The sequence below is a fragment of the Pempheris klunzingeri genome, chromosome 15, assembly GCF_042242105.1.
Source record: "Pempheris klunzingeri isolate RE-2024b chromosome 15, fPemKlu1.hap1, whole genome shotgun sequence".
In the NCBI taxonomy this organism is placed as follows: domain Eukaryota; kingdom Metazoa; phylum Chordata; class Actinopteri; order Acropomatiformes; family Pempheridae; genus Pempheris; species Pempheris klunzingeri.
In genome coordinates, this window is record NC_092026.1 from 4,262,111 (window position 1) to 4,277,750 (window position 15,640).

Below are 15,640 nucleotides of genomic sequence, written 5' to 3' on the forward strand. Positions count from 1 at the left end.
AAAACTTCCTTCTCTCTGACCCTCTTCTTCTTCTTCTTCTTCTTCTTCTTCTTCTTCTGTCAACTGCACTGACACGGAGCCGCTCAGATGTTGACAACTCCACTTCTGCACCCATTGTGTCAACTGTTTCATTTTCAGCGAGGGTTGTTTTTTTTTTTTTTTTTTTAGAGGAGGACTCGGGACGAGAAACAAGAATAAAGAGTTTTGATACAGGGGTCACATGGAAAAACCTGCTCTCTTATCTTTTCATCAACACCTGGGAATATAAATAGTTCAGTTTAAAAATAATGGCTTTCATCTTCAATTACACCTCTGAATATTCAATCTGAGACCAATGGTGCCCCCTTGTGTAAAATATAATTAATAGTCTGATAGTTATTTGCATGCAAGGCAGAATCTAATAAAATCACACAGATTGTGCGTACAGTGTTGTTACCTGTGAAGTGTGATAACCTCTACAGCAGGTTCTCAGGTACAGTATGTGTGTTTAACATTTTTATTCCACACTCATACAGCTTCCTCTGCAGTAAACTTGTATTGATTCTCTCAGAAGTGCCAGGCGCTCCCTCCGTCCGTCTTTAACCTCTCGTGCTCTCCAGGCAGACTGCAGCTCTATCCTCCGCTGTCAGAGCTCTGGGCGCACTGCACCGCCCTGGGCTCAGTCAGCCGCTCATAGGACAGCGCTGTCATAACCTGCACAAAATGTACAGCGAGATGTGGCTTCAGAGGAAGCAGAGCACCAAGTGATAAGTACAGGCTATCAAAGACATGCTGAGGTGAGGATTTTACTGGCAAGTAGCTACTGTTTTTCAGTTTGGGTACGTGAAAAGAAAGAAAATGCTTCCTTAAACCACAGCTTTAAGGGGAAAGGAGAAGAGACATTCGCTCTGTCAAGTCCAGCATCAACATTAAAACAATACTTTAACATTTTGGACAATGCACTCTGCTGATGGATGAGAAGATTGATGCTTGCACTCATTGGATTTCTTGCTGACAGATGAGAAGATTTGGTTGGTTAGTTTACCTTAGCAGGAAATGACATACATAACTCCAATAAAGCCACAGATTTACATTTTAAAACTTACATGGAATAAATAAAATATAATATGTTCATTAGTGAGCTTCAGAGGTGCTTATTGGTGGATTTTTAGATTATAAATATGAAGCTACAATAAAGGGGGACATTAGCTTAGCATAAAAGGCATAAGAAACAGGTAAAGAGCTAACTTGGCGCCATCAGAGGGGAACCAGAATCCACCTGCCAGCACCTAATGAACTCATTATATGTTGTATGTTTAATCCTGTAATCCTTTAAACCCATTCTGCATGGTTTAAACAAACAACATATACTATATTAAGCTTTAAAGGTGGCGGTAGGTGGATTTTGTCTATGCTAAGCTAAGCTAACCAGCTGCCAGCTCTTGCTTCATATCATACATATTTTATTACCAATTTTCCATCAATTTGATGCTGCTAAATACTCAAATGAGCTGCGTTCTACTTACTGTGATCATTAAGAGGAGAGCTAGCATCATGCCCAGCATTATGTACAGATTACTGGTCAGGCCTCCAGCCCACAAAGGACCCAAGATGGTGGCCAGGCCCCCAACTGAGCGTCTCACACCTTGGCTGAATCCTTTTGGTGAGGCATCGCAAACAATTTAAGGTTATTCCTTTCATCTATAAATAATGAAATACAGCGTGTGTGGCGCTTTCTTTGCACCGCATATGCTGAGCAGCAATGTGTTGAAGCGTGCAAACAGCGCTGAGCTGAAATGAGCCAACCTTGTGTTTTCTCTGCAGTGACTTTGGAGAAGAGAGACACCTGGGACACGGCCACGAAAGGGAGTCCCAGCAGCTGCAGAAACACGCCGATGATGAAGGCTGATAGCTCCCATCCATAACCACCTGCCAGGGATGGAAAATAATAACCTGGATTACTGAATTACAGTTGTTTGTCCTCACATTTAGCCGCAACATATCATTAAACAATTGCATTTACAGGCTGTCTCACACACCGCAAATTGATACATTTATAAATCTCTTAGCTTTTAGACAAATATTTTATTGCTTTTTGCTGCTGATATGTGGTGATAATGATTCAAAGCGTGCGACAGACCCTACTTCAGTTATCTATCTATTCTTCTCTCGGTTTTTAAGTTCCTTCCACAAATGGGTTGGCACCACCGGCGATAGCTCTATCTCAAAACGAAAGCACAGCCAAGCTGGCAGCCGCTAGATTTTTGTTCTCTGCTGCTTTGCATCATGCACATGTTTGTGTGAATTTGTGCCCACTCAAATTGTTGGATGTTCCTGCGTGAGCTAAAAGACTATAATCTTGTCATCAAAATGCAATTTCAACAATCAAACATGTTTCTTAGCCGTCCAAAAAGAAGGTATTTTTCTTCAGGTATCTGCTTTTTGGGTTCCATGTCTTTGTTTGGATGTTTTAAATGTAACCGTAACAAATAGCAAACAAATGTAGGATATGCCTTAACAAATAGCATTTTTGTCTAATTAGATTACTGTAATCCTTTTATATGTACTCAGGCACTCCCCGGCTCCAGCACCTGTCACTTGTAATCAGAGCGATAAATGTGACAAGCTGCAACAGACGCAGGCCAACGTGAATATACAGGATCCAGTTTGCCTGTATGATCTCCTGCCGGCCTGCCAGAGCCTGAGTGATATCATTTACAGAGCGCATTCAATTCAGCCAGTGTGTAACCCAATATGGCTTCCCTGGCCCTTACACGCCAACACCAGTCACACAGAAAGGATTTGGCACAGAACACGAGGCCTTTTCAAGTCTGTGCGTATCTTTTGCATGCTTGTCTTTTGCGTGTGCGTTTGGGTGTTTTCCCGGACAGGTTAGCACCTCGGGGGTTGCAGAGGAAGACGAGGCACCAGACACAGGCGGCGCAGCAGATGACCAGGCCCACGGCCAGCACGGCGCGGTCCGCCACCTTCCTGCTCAGCCAGCGCACAAAGAAGAAGCCCAGGATGACCTCCACCCCGCACAGGCTGTACATCAGGCTGTTGCCCAGCTCGCCGAAGCTGAAGGAGCGCTGCGTCAGAGGAGTCACCATGGTCTGGGGATTTTCAGAGAGATGTTGGTGAAGTCAATCAGCTAGACAAAGTGATTAAGTCAGAAGAATAGGTGGAGGTTCTCAGCTTTAAAGTCCTTTCAGAGGACAAAAGAACTGTTCCGTTGTCATATGAAAATCATTTTATAGTCCAGGTCAGGACTGTGTGACTATTCGGCCACCACAGCTTCATCAGAAGAGAGAAGGCCTCTTCATTCTTCATGTTAAGGGCATAAAGACTGATTGTGTGCACTTGTTACATCAGTTTTACTTTGAGCGTTAAGCGATACTTGATTATTTTTTCAAAGTAGCAGCGCAGGTCTTTCCAGGTAAGGCTCAGATTGATGCAGTTTGGATGAAACTCGGGGTAAAATAGTGTGACATTGTGTGAAATGCTTGGAAACTCCGGCTGATGGATCTCAACGGTAGCTGCTCTCACCTCCAGCGCTGTCTGATTGAAGAGAGTGATGAACTGAGCCGTGAGGAGAACAACCACCTCCTCTCTCAGGAACTCTGCAGAGTGAAAGACAGAGAGATATACAGAAAGCCGGAGAGACAGAAAAAGGAAAATCATAAAGCAAGCTCAAGTGGTGCCATTAAATTGAAAATTTCAACGGGCAAGTTAGCCTGAGAAGAAGTTTAAAGAGAAAAGAAAACTTGGACTATCTGAAAGTTATCTTAAGATTGGAAGAGGCAGGCGTGACGGATCCTGGCTGCTTGGTCATGTTGATCCTCCAGTCCAACAAACTGCCTGTTTCTCTTTCTACAGATACGTGAGCGCTCTGCTGTTTTATTTCTCATGCCCATAACATGGTAACACAACATAAAAAAAAAAATTTTCAATAAACTCCAAATTTTGATACCAGCTTTTCCTGGAACAAGAACTCCCTTATGGACTTGGAGAGGGAGAGGAATGAGCTGGGCTTGCTGCTAAATTTGGATGTTCATGCCAGATGGTTGGAGGAATGGCTTGATATCACAATGTGTGATCTACTACGGCTCAGTTCTCTTATTCAGTGTTTTTATGATTATCTATATGATTTTATGCTTCGTTTACTGCCAAGTACAGTATTTACTATATGTGCAGTGTTTGTATTCACATCATGCTTGTATGTTAATGTGTGTGTGTGTCTTTATATGCCCTATGAAGGTATAGGTAGGTTGATATGGGTCTAAACATTATTATAGGGGTTTAAAGGGGCTATCAGATGATTTATTACTGCATCGCCATAAAGTTGCCGGATTTGTAAGAAAGATATTTTTAAAAAATCAATACAGTGAAGGCTGATTTTTGCTCTCTAGTGTGAGTCAACCTCCAACAATCACCTGATCCTACAACTTCCATGATGCAACCTGATATCCTCTTTCATCACACCCTCCTTGTCAGGTAAACACTCACATCTTTCACTCCAACGCTGACTTAAAAAAGCTCCTCTAGAAAGGAGTCGTACTCCGCAGTGACCCTTTAAACTAAAAAACATGCTAAGCAATCACAAATATTACCAAATTATACATCATTTATTAGCTGTAACATCATTCATTATTCACCAGTACTGTAAGTTTAAATAATTATCACTGTGATTAGAACTATATTATACTATAATAACTATATTGTCAAGCATTTTTTCAAAGGGAAATATTTTTGTCCGAGTGAGAAGATTGATACTGCACTCATTTTCCAAAACGTTAAACTATTCCTTTAAACCATTATTAATTATTTATACGCTACTTACTACCGCTAAATATTTTCCTTCCTCCAGATGCACAAATTCAAACAGGTTCTCCTCGTGTTGCTTGTGAAGCACGACCCCAGTCGCAAATTGATGAAAGAAAGTGAAAGATCTGCCCGAGTCTCGACGATTCCTCTCTCATGCACAGAAAGTCAGGAAGGATCAATAATTCTTGACAGCGAATGTCAGACACACTGTAATGGCAAACCGACACTCCCACAGTATGTGCAAGAGACGCACACATCCTCCAGTTTTGCTCCCAGGTTTCTGGTGTTGTAGATTTTCTTCAAAACAAAAAGGAATCAATAAGCAGAATGTTGGCCACATTACCAATTCTGTCTCGATTTCATCCACAAGTCAACCACAGCAAGCCAGTCAATAAAAAAGGAAGTCTGCCGTCCATCCCTTTGCCACATCTTCAAAGAGTGAGAGAATCAATACAGTGGTTTGACCCCCCCACACACCCCCACACACACACACACACACTCAGACGCACACACAGACTAACAAAGTACAAAAAAAGTGAATCAATAATGGCCCACAATCACTGTTTGCATCCCATGTAAACTTCCGATGACACTAATCCAATAGGACACCTGACATCATACACACTCTGACATCAACCAGACACATACATGCAAGTCCAATCAATACACAGGGAATCTGATCTGACATGCCCCACACAATTCCTCAGAGAGACCCGGAGAAGGGAAAGTGTGTGGAAGTATCTGTGTGTGTGTGTGTGTGTGTGTGTGTGTGTGCAAGAAAATCAATAGAGCAGATGCAAAACATGTGTATTGGCAGTGACACCTCTTCCTACCTGAGTCCTGTGAATGGAGCAGAGGAGAGCTGACAGTCATTGCTAAGGACAGGCAGTCAAACCTTCTCGCTCACCTCTGCTGGCGCTGAAGTTTTTGAAGGGGTTTGAGACCGGCGAGGCTCCGTGGTCGGGCTCCACCTCGGAGGAAGCGGAGCTCTCCAATTGGTTGGAGTTGACAGCTCTGTAGGTGTGTGCAGGCTCCTCGTCGGACCCTATCAGCGGCACCTCCTCCTCATCGCCCTCCTCTTGTTTCATCTCCACCATCACCGCTCCCCCCTCGGAGCTGATGGGTGGTACATCCCAGTACATAGCCAGAACCACAAACTGGAGCAGCACCCACAACAGGCACATGAAGATCTGACAGTGAGGGGGAGACAGACAAAAAAAAAAAATGTTCTCCAACATCAGAATCCTGGAAAACTATTAGAGGAGATAAAGTTGTGTTACATGGAGGAGGGTGTTCAAAAACTGAAATAACTTGGCACAGTTAAATAAAGAGAGGCATGCAGTTTCAAATTATGTGGAAAAATGGAAGTGGGCGTATTGAGCTTTGTTCTATCTCATCTAGGATACATCCTTTCTACAGGTGTTTTATTCAGAGAGACTCATGAAACGGAAATAGATCGATAAGGCTTGTTATGGGCCTGAGTATCACTGCAGGCGTTTTGTATTCTTTTAACTCAGAGGAGAGCAAAGGAAAAAAAAAGTACATGTGAGCCAGGAGGAGTGCAGAATGTAGAGCAACTATTTCTGCAGATTGTTTCTGTATTCATGAGGCTTTCAGAGTATGTTAGATTACTGATTATCTGAATGCAGGATGCAGGTACCCCAGGAGACGTATATTTGTTCACAACAAAAGGCCCCAGTTTGAAATCACACAGCCGCAGGAACAGGTTGAACGCCGGCCCTGGAGAGACAGGAGGAAGAGCTTTAAAGAGGAGGTGGAATAAAAACAGAGGATGTGTGGAGACAGTAGCCTCCACCTCTGTGATTTTATTGAATGTCTGCTGAAACTAAACATCAAAGAAGACATCACAAAATCCTTTCCGGTGTGTGATATTTGGAGGTGGGGAGAGGTGAAATGACACCCCTCTCTGCGGTAAGATGAAGGGGGAGAGACTGACCGACGAGGAGGCCGGCTTGTCGACAGGCCATGATGGCTGCGAAGATACCAGCGCGCTCATCCGGCCGAGTGCTCCGGGTGAGGAAACCAAAGATGGAGGAGCCCGCTCCTGCACCGATACCTGAGAGCAAAACGGCTTCCTTCTGTTACACCTTCACAACACATGCTGACAGAGTACAGGCTTTGGGTGCTACTTCATGACGTACCTGTGTGTGTGTGTGTGTGTGTGTGTGTATGTGTATGTGTGTGTGTGTGTGTGTGTGTGTGTGTGTGTGTGTGTGTGTGTGTGTATGTGTCACCTGCTACAAGCCGACTGCATAACAACAGCCATTTTGAATATCCAATAAAATACATGAAGTTGCCTGAGAACAAATAAAAATGAAAATCAAGCTTGGGAACCAAAATGCATTCAAAAGTGTGAAACAAATGTTTGACTTGCAGATTTTAGTTTGATATTTTACCATAAAATGTGATGTCATTTTTTATCAATTTATTATTGACATTTGTCCAGTAGTTTGGTTTATGATCAAATCTCTGTAAAACTGTTCTTTGTGTTTAGTGCTGATTAGCAAATGTTAGCATGCTCACAATGCTAAGCTAACTAACATGGTAAACAGTACGTGCTAAACATTAGCATGTTAGCATAACTTTAAGCTAGTTTGCAGTGGTGGTGCTAGTAGCGGTAGCTAGCATAACTGTTTTTAGCTTTAGTCCATTTAGTTATGTGTAATCAGTGTTATTTCCTACATAATGAACTCAAATTATCACCATGATACATCATAAAATGTACAACTTTTGGTTGCAAACTAACTACCATCATGCATTGCAGAGACAGGAAAATTGCTAATCTAAATAGACTTATTTATCTATTTAGCCTTTTGTCATCCTTCACATAGAATTCCCTGTTTAGCACGTAGTGAATAACAAGTACAAACAGCTGAACACAGTCTTGCTGTGGCCTCTGAAATCTGACTCTCTGTGCGTCATGTGATTTGCCTTGTGGTTTCATCACTCACCAGCAATCTCAAAAAGATTAGAGAAAAGGATGATGGACTTTGTAGTTTTGCTCCGGTCTGACCAGAACCCAAAAAGCGGGCCTGTGAGCAGCCCGCTCAGGCTGAAGGCGGACAGACCCAGACCCAGGAAGTAAGGAGGGGCCTCCAGAATCTGGAGATACCTCCATATTGTAGGCAGAATGACGGCTGGGGAGGGAAAGGAGGGAGACGTGTGACTGACGAGCCCCGTTTACCCACAGGAAAATATACCTCAATTAAATCAGATGCCTTATCCTCGGTGATGTGTGCTTACAGCCAAAATGCCAGGCAGATTGTGCTCTAATGAGACCATTATCTCATGTCTTCAAGTCCATAAAGCTGTCATAATGAACTTACCGTACTCGATCCCGCTCAGCATGAATATCAGTCCAATGGTGAGAAAAGTTAGATTCCTCTTTTGGTGATTATCCATAGTGCTCAATGACTCGCTGCCTTTTAAACACTGACCTCTGTCCATGGATGTTGTTCAGAAATGTTGTTCAGAGGCATAATCAGATAACAGGAGACACTGTGAGTCCAATTACAACCGCTGGCCCGGATAATCAGAGGCATTTGTCGTACCATTGTACAGGGTCATTTTAGAAGTTCTCAGAGATAGAAAACACCTCATAGGAGGCTTCGCCCACAGAAGAGGTTCAGCAGGGCCGAGACCTTGAAAATCAGGAGAGACCACCTTAAAAAACTATACAGTCCACTTCTAAATGATTGCAGCGGTCCGTTACCATCAGGCTATAACGTTAAAGATAAAATCCTGTGTGAGTCATGTCCGCAGTGCAGCACCACGCTGTGAGCTTCACGGTCAAGGTAATGTCTCGGGTTACCAGGTGAGGTAAAGTACACTCGGCTTTATACATTTTTAATCTTGTTTTCCTCGGTTTCATCAGAAGCACTTGATTCTGCGCCGACCCTGTGAAGAAATGTGCCAGCCACATCGACCCTCTTGCAGGTTATGGATATGAATAACTCTGCTGTTATACACAGAAAGAGACTCCAAATACAATACATCACACACAGTAACACAAACATACAGGTAATAAAATACATCAGATAAACCATGATTACATTTCTAGGAATATGAAGCCCAGAAAGTGTGATAAAAGGTGGAGGAAAATATTCAAATAATAACGCTCTATTGTATTCGATACTGAATAAATTAGGTATGACACGGCTGTCTGTTTTATTAAATGGTTGGATCCATTTCCAAGCTGCTGTGGTGTTCCTAGCCTCGGGCTTGTTATATTAAACAGAACTGTCACCAAGTTAATACCTCCATATGTTTTTCCAGCAACCCATGAATAATACAAAGAGTTTCGATTGTTTGAATAACACATATAAACTGAGCTCAGCATCGGGCACTCCTGTCCCAAAGTGTCAGGTCGGGCTGAGAGGTTTGGAGCTAATGAGAAGTCGCAGGACGCACGTGTTTGGGTCAGTATCTCCTCTGTATGTGTGTGTGTGTGCATGTGTGACTCGTTCTTCGGGCTGACTTCAGTGTAAACAGTTAATATTCAAGAAGGGATTCGTTCAGTTTGACAAATTGCTGCATGCAGCTGAGCCTCACGGGCCCACTGAGAGGCCATTAGCATCCTACCTGGCTTACCTGTGGTGGTTTCTATAGAAACACAAAGGAGGGTGGAAGGTGTTGTTGCACTCACCTTTGAGCCTTGGTAAACAGCAGGGAGTTCCCCAGTGAATAACCTGCAATCTGGTCTGCTCAGCCTGTCACCGCGCTGCACTGGAGCCCGGTGGACATTACAGATGATCAGCTGTTGAGAGGACATTTGACTTTCAGATACTGGAGAGCTTGTTAGGTGGATATACAAACTCGGGGCTGGGAGGTGGCTGAGACAGAGATAGGGGTGGACATGTTCTTAAACACAGCTTCTCCCCGGGGGTCATTCAGCATCCCCATTAACATCAACCTGCAGGGTGCTCGCAGGCGGCAGACACGGTAAGAGAAGATGATCGACTGGGACAGGCTGCAAGGCTTTGAGAGCACTGCTCGGAGTTCATTATGAGGGAAAAACACAGGAGCAGAGATCCAACTGTTGGCCGTGTATTTATTTATTATCACACTCATGTTCTGTTCATGGTATAAAGAAAGTACAAGGTTGGAAAGCCAGATGCATAAATCTGACATGTCTGAATTGACTAAAATGGATTAACATTGTATTAAAGGGGAATGCCACCGAATATTGCATGTGAAGTTCAGTTTGCTGACTTCGTCCCAGCAGGTTAACATTCGTGGTTATGGACGAAACAATTGTCTGACAGCCATAAAAATCTGGCACACACGTTCATGTCCAGATCATCATTATGAGGAGGAAGTGTAGTCGTTCTGGTTTTTTATCAAACGCTATTGTGACTTCAAACTTTGGTTCCTGATCAAATACCTGCAGATGTAATGACGTTCACATTAGCCTCCAGCTGCTTTTTGTGTTAAGTGCTAATTAGCGAATGTTAGCACGTTAACACACTAAACTAAGGTGGTGAACCGTGGATGTATTATATGACCTGGATACCAGTGGTAGAGATGGGCCTATTTAGTCCAGTAAGAATTGCTCATCTGGCACCTACGCCGCTTTTGGCTCCAGGGGTGGATTCTGGGTAATACAGCTCACTGAATATGGGCAGTGGTGTTCATCCCATCATGCCGATCACACTGGTGAATGGCTCATACTAGAGCGCTGATATCATTCAGAAATAAAAATGCATTTCTGGCTTTTGGAGAAATTGGTTTTTTGGCCACTGGGAATAAATTGGAAGCAAGGCTGCTTTGAACTAGTGATTATATGTGTTTATATTTCAAAAATCTAAATCTCTTCTGATACTTCTTGCATTTCTTCGTTTGAAACGATAGAAAATTGATAATCAAATGAATAAAAAATGGATCAAATTCATCAATTTATGAGTTGAACCTGAAATTTGTTGATGCATTGAATTAAAAATCTAACCTGAGTCTCTACTGGACCAAATCAAAAAATCCTTAGTGTCCATGCTTGTATTCATGTGTGTGTGTGTGTGTGTATGAGAGACACAGAGAGCTCCTCCACACAGCCACAGCACAGGAGCAGGACTGGAGTCGATGGGTGGGCGTGCGTGGAGGCCAGCGAGCTCGGACCCAGGTGCCGGAGTCGAGCGTGGGGGAGGACAGAGCCATCCTGCTGGGCTTCACCATGATGGCCTTCTCTGTGCTCATGTTCTTTGTGGTCGGCATCACCACGGTCAAACCCTACGTTAGCAGGTGATAGACAGCATGTGACTTTTAGCAATAGTAGAAATGTGTTTATGCAAATGACTTTCATGAATGAAACTTCAGAGTTAATGGCAGGAAACTGTTATTTTCATTACTGGTGATTAGATTTTTGATTCAAAAGCCCAAAAACATTTGATTTACAATGATATGCAATGGAGAAAAGTAGCAAATCGTCACATCTGTGAAGCTGTGATCAGCAAATATCTGACATTCTTGCTTAATACATTTTTTAGATGAGCAATATCTTATTAAGATGGTTTTGACTGACTAATCCAGTAACCACTTCAGAGGAAAATTAATTTATGATGCACAATTTAGGTATTTTGGAGAAACTCTTCCTACAGGCAGTAAAGGAAGCAGGTGAACATGACTAAATCAGCAGAGCAAGTGAACTAATAATTCAGAGCTCCATGCAAATGAGATGTGATGGAAAGATATTTCTACTGAGAAGAGAAAGAAAAGCAGACATGTGAGTGGCTTTGTGAGGCTGGACTGTTTAGAGGGTGTGATGTTCAACACAGCAACCATCCTGCTTTAATGTGTTCGCATGCATTTAAACATTTAAAGTCTCCTGAAGCAAACTGTGATTTGGGATTGCTAACATTTGCTAATTGGAAAGCTGAGGCTGATGGGACTCTCATTAGTTTTGCAGGTATTTGGTCAAAAACCAAAGTACAGGAGAAAATAATATTTTTAGCAAAGTGATTCATGCAGTTCATCCTGAAGTAGAAGTAGCCAAGACCTACAAAATGTCATGGCAACCCATCCCATGGGAGTCCTGCTGCTGGTGGTGCTAAAAGAAAAGCCATGGGGGTCTATCCTCTGGGTACGATCAATATCTGAACAAAAGTTACTTCCAGTTGTTGAGATATTCCAGTCAGGACCAAACTGAGGGACACTGCCACACATATGGCCACTGGAATGGCTTAAGATAAGATAAGATCACCCCTCACATCAGAGATCTACTAAGAAACACTTACTGCCTCTCTGGTGTGTTCATGTGTTGGTAATATGAGGGCTGGACTCTGTAGTTTGGGCGCTGCCAACTTTTTCCACTTGTTTTCCAGTAACTGGGAGGAGGCCAGCTGTGCTCTGCTGCGGACAGACATCCTGGAGGAGTGGGTGGACTGCAGAGGTGTGAGCACTGTGCCGTGCCTCAGGGTGGCGGTTAACCTCACGGACTCCAATCAGACGGCTTTGCTCCACTTTGACGAGGAATCGGTCCTCTTCGCTCCTGAGGTGGGGAATTATGGCAGTAAATTCCAGGTTTTAGGTCTTACCTTACAGCTTTATGAGCCCCTGGTATGGATCTGCTTCACACCAGGTGTGGTGTGTCGACTTTAAGGGAGGAACACCTGCAGGATACTGGCCCTCAAGGAGCGGATTAACATGACAGACACCTCTGTGTAGTAGATAGTTATGCTTGTTTTGTTATTAGCCATCTAAGCAGGGATGCAAAGCACCTGATAAAGCAGTGAAGGCAAAAAACTGTGCTAAACTAGCTGACAGGATGGAAAACTAGCAGGACTCTGATTACTGTACCCTCATGAATAAGCCAGAAGACATTATTAAGGGATGCTCTCATCCTGCACTTCTGCTCCATTCAGAGCAATTGTGCGAAAGATGTTTCACTGCCACGGCAGCACATGAAGGCTAAAAGGGGTTTTCTTTTCTTCTTTTTTTTTTGTAACAGACAAAAAAACAGAATCTAAAAAGAACCTTGGAGCTCGTCTCACTGATTGCAATCAGCGCTGCCATCTGTAACAAGCGGGTCACTTGATAAAAATTACACTTGAATCCTCTCTTTTATTTCGCAGTGTTTCTACGTACCCAAATGTCGGCTGGACAGAACAGAACTTAAAGATGAAGTCGAGAGAGTGAAAAGCAGCCTGGACTCTCAGCCGGAGAGCGCCTCATCGTGTTTCTCTGACCGCACGAGGCACCCCGGGGACGTCATCTTGAACAGGAAGTACACCCACCAGAAGGCCCTGTTGGCACTGCTGTGGCCCTGTCTGATGCTGGCCGGAGGAGCTCTGCTGGTGGGCCTTGTGAGGCTGACACAGTATTTAGCGCATCTCTCCTCTGAGGTGTGCAGTGAGGCTGCAGGGGGCAGGCTGACACCAAGACACACTCAGGGCAAACTGTACAGACTCCTGCGGAGGTCCAGCATGCAGTCGCCTTCGTGACCTGCAACAAGCCGTAAATACCTGGTACATGACACCTGGGGCGGTCTGTAAAAAGAAAGAAAAGTACAATTTAGATCTCCTGTAACCTGTAAACCTGTAATCTTCTGAACCCAGTTAGTGACCAGCAGGTGGTTGTGGGACTGAAGCAGACAAGCACACTTGTCAACAATTAAAAAGGTAAAATTTAATTGGACCTCCACTTCTGAACACCACCTTAAAATCCTGCTGTGTTGACCTCCGCTGGTTTGACTGGACACCTTGCTGCAGTGATGCTGTAGTGTACTCCAGGGTGTGCTGGTGCACTGTGACGTCACCGCCGGCTGTGGTAACAAGTCACTCTGTTAAGTCTTTGATGAATAATATGCCGAACAGAATATCGGATGGTATCAAAATAATTATACGGGACGTCTTAGCTTTCATCTTGCATGTGTCACTACATTGAAGCATACTGTACATAATGCTGGGTAGGATGTATGATGGGTAAACTTGACAAGGCGTGTGCTGATTCAGTGCTTGATGAAGGGACATGATTGTAGTCTTTATTTACTGACTTTAGCACTTGACAATAAAGCTTTGCTCAAATGTGTCGACTCAAAGGTTGAGATGTAGCCAATACCACACAGACTTAAATCTATAAAGTCTTGTGTGTAGTTTTCAGAGAAGATTGAAAAGATTGTTCACATTACAGATCGTACGTCACTAATGTCTCTATACCGATGCAGAATAACACAGAAGTGCCTTGTAAATTACAGACATTTTGACCAAGTGTAAAGCAAACAATAGAATAAATATTCCATTTAGACCGGGAGAAATGTTTTTATTCAACAGTACGATAAATGAATGCATACAGTTTCTTATCAGACATGGTCATGAGGATGACTAAAACAAATATCCTAAGAGGTTTTTATGATATATATATATATATATATATGTACAGATGAGTAGGGAACTAACATATGAGTCTGGTTCTTTTTAAAAACATGCAGGGTAGCTTCTTCCTCCTTATTGTGCTTACAGACTTCCACTTAGGGCAACATATTTCCACTTGTCATAAAGATCATACCTTCATTCATCAATTCACCTCTGCTTTGTCATTCATATCGTTTCAACAACTAGAAGCTGTCTACTGGGTTTTGTGAGGATGGTGCGCGCGATGCATGATTCCTCCTTTTTTTTTTTTTTTTTTTGGTTAGCAGTTACATATACGAGTTTGCTTACATTTAAAAATACAAAAATATATTACCTCTGTAGTTATTCAAGGAAAGCATTTGCACATGTAGTAGCAGTTATCAGTATCTGTTACCTTCATTGTGACTTTGTTGTACCTCACACAAGTAACAAGGTCATTTCCATACATGAAATTCAAGTAAACAACATCAGGTCAAACAAAAAGTAAATATTCGAGGACCTCATGCATAATGCAGTGTGAGAAACAGAAATAACACGTACAAAGGGAAATAGCATCATTTTGATAGTTCTTCCATAAAGTATATGGGGTCTAGTTTTCTCAGTTTGGGTCCGGCCCACTGCTCTGTAGCCTGTACAGAAGCATGTGCATCTCATAAGGAGCAGTTTCCTGGGCATTTTTAAGTCCTTGCCCATGTACAGAAAGCAGAAATTGGACTTTCAGAAAGACTCGAGTGTCCAGGAAACCGTCCCGTTGTGAATCATTTGGTAAAGCTAGAACATTTACTGACCTCTTACGTATGTATCTGCGCAGTGAGCAAACCTGCAGAGAATATTCTTCCACACATAAGGGTGACAATCGTAGGAAAGAGGAAGGAAGAAGACACTTGGAAGGTTCAAAAAAAAAAAAATTCACTTCGGTTACTTTTTTCTTTTTTACCTGGATGTCGCGATTTAGGACCATGTGGTAAATGTGAGGAGAGGACATGTCTTAAATTATCTGTCACAGGTGGGATCGAGAGCAAGAAGACAGGAGCAAAACTCAACAGCTCAAACATCTTTTTGATGGCTGAGACTGAAGCTCCGAATATAAACGTGGTAAGGGGAAGCGAAAGGCAGGGCCCAAAGTCGTTTCTCACAGTTCTTTTTTGTTGGGAAGAAGTCGATGATTCTGTTAACAGTGCAGCATTTTGTTTTTTTTTTCTTCCATGTACTGTCTGCACAAAGTCCACTGACACACTGTTCTGTGTTAGCATGTCGAGGAGAGCGTCTCTCTCTCGCTGCCTTACTCTGACATCATTTTTTTTGCGGTATACAGTACATATTAGGATCACAACTTGCATAGTGTAACAGCACAGCACGCAAAAGGAACACTGCACATCCTTCTCCCCTGTTTCCCACCTTTTATCAGCTGAATGACAAAGACCCAATCAGAACATCTTCTACAGCCGACCGTGAGGAAGGTTTTCTCCATCTGT

At 43.0% G+C, this 15,640-nt stretch overlaps 2 protein-coding genes across 2 annotated transcripts; one reads left to right on the top strand and one right to left on the bottom strand.

Annotated features, from left to right (window-relative positions):
• Positions 1–422: 422 nt before the first annotated feature.
• mfsd8l2 (major facilitator superfamily domain containing 8-like 2) lies at positions 423–8,263 on the bottom strand. Its single transcript, XM_070845584.1, has 11 exons — positions 8,151–8,263; positions 7,776–7,961; positions 7,059–7,121; positions 6,761–6,880; positions 6,464–6,543; positions 5,711–5,993; positions 3,526–3,599; positions 2,879–3,092; positions 1,786–1,908; positions 1,506–1,636; positions 423–693 (listed from the first exon to the last, which is right to left on the bottom strand). The coding sequence occupies exons 1-11, from the start codon at positions 8,224–8,226 to the stop codon at positions 613–615; spliced, it is 1,431 nt and encodes a 476-aa protein (XP_070701685.1). The 5' UTR covers positions 8,227–8,263; the 3' UTR covers positions 423–612.
• A 1,385-nt stretch (positions 8,264–9,648) lies between these two features.
• Positions 9,649–13,985, top strand: kcnmb3 (potassium calcium-activated channel subfamily M regulatory beta subunit 3). Its single transcript, XM_070845746.1, has 4 exons — positions 9,649–9,765; positions 10,855–11,058; positions 12,138–12,309; positions 12,888–13,985. Exons 1-4 carry the CDS (start codon positions 9,680–9,682, stop codon positions 13,254–13,256), a joined length of 831 nt encoding a protein of 276 aa, XP_070701847.1. The 5' UTR covers positions 9,649–9,679; the 3' UTR covers positions 13,257–13,985.
• The last annotated feature ends 1,655 nt before the right edge of the window (positions 13,986–15,640 follow it).

What these genes read in the sequence shown, in the direction of transcription:
- kcnmb3 (XM_070845746.1), top strand. Translation starts at nt 9,680, where the DNA reads ATGTTCTTAAACACAGCTTCTCCCCGGGGGTCATTCAGCATCCCCATT. An exon ending in GCTCGCAGGCGGCAGACACG is followed by an intron (nt 9,766 to 10,854) that starts GTAAGAGAAGAT and finishes TGAGAGACACAG; the next exon opens with AGAGCTCCTCCACACAGCCA. An exon ending in GTCAAACCCTACGTTAGCAG is followed by an intron (nt 11,059 to 12,137) that starts GTGATAGACAGC and finishes CTTGTTTTCCAG; the next exon opens with TAACTGGGAGGAGGCCAGCT.
- mfsd8l2 (XM_070845584.1), bottom strand. Translation starts at nt 8,226, where the DNA reads ATGGATAATCACCAAAAGAGGAATCTAACTTTTCTCACCATTGGACTG. An exon ending in TAATCTTTTTGAGATTGCTG is followed by an intron (nt 7,122 to 7,775) that starts GTGAGTGATGAA and finishes ATTTGTTCTCAG; the next exon opens with GCAACTTCATGTATTTTATT. An exon ending in ACAAATATACGTCTCCTGGG is followed by an intron (nt 5,994 to 6,463) that starts GTACCTGCATCC and finishes CCTCACTGTCAG; the next exon opens with ATCTTCATGTGCCTGTTGTG.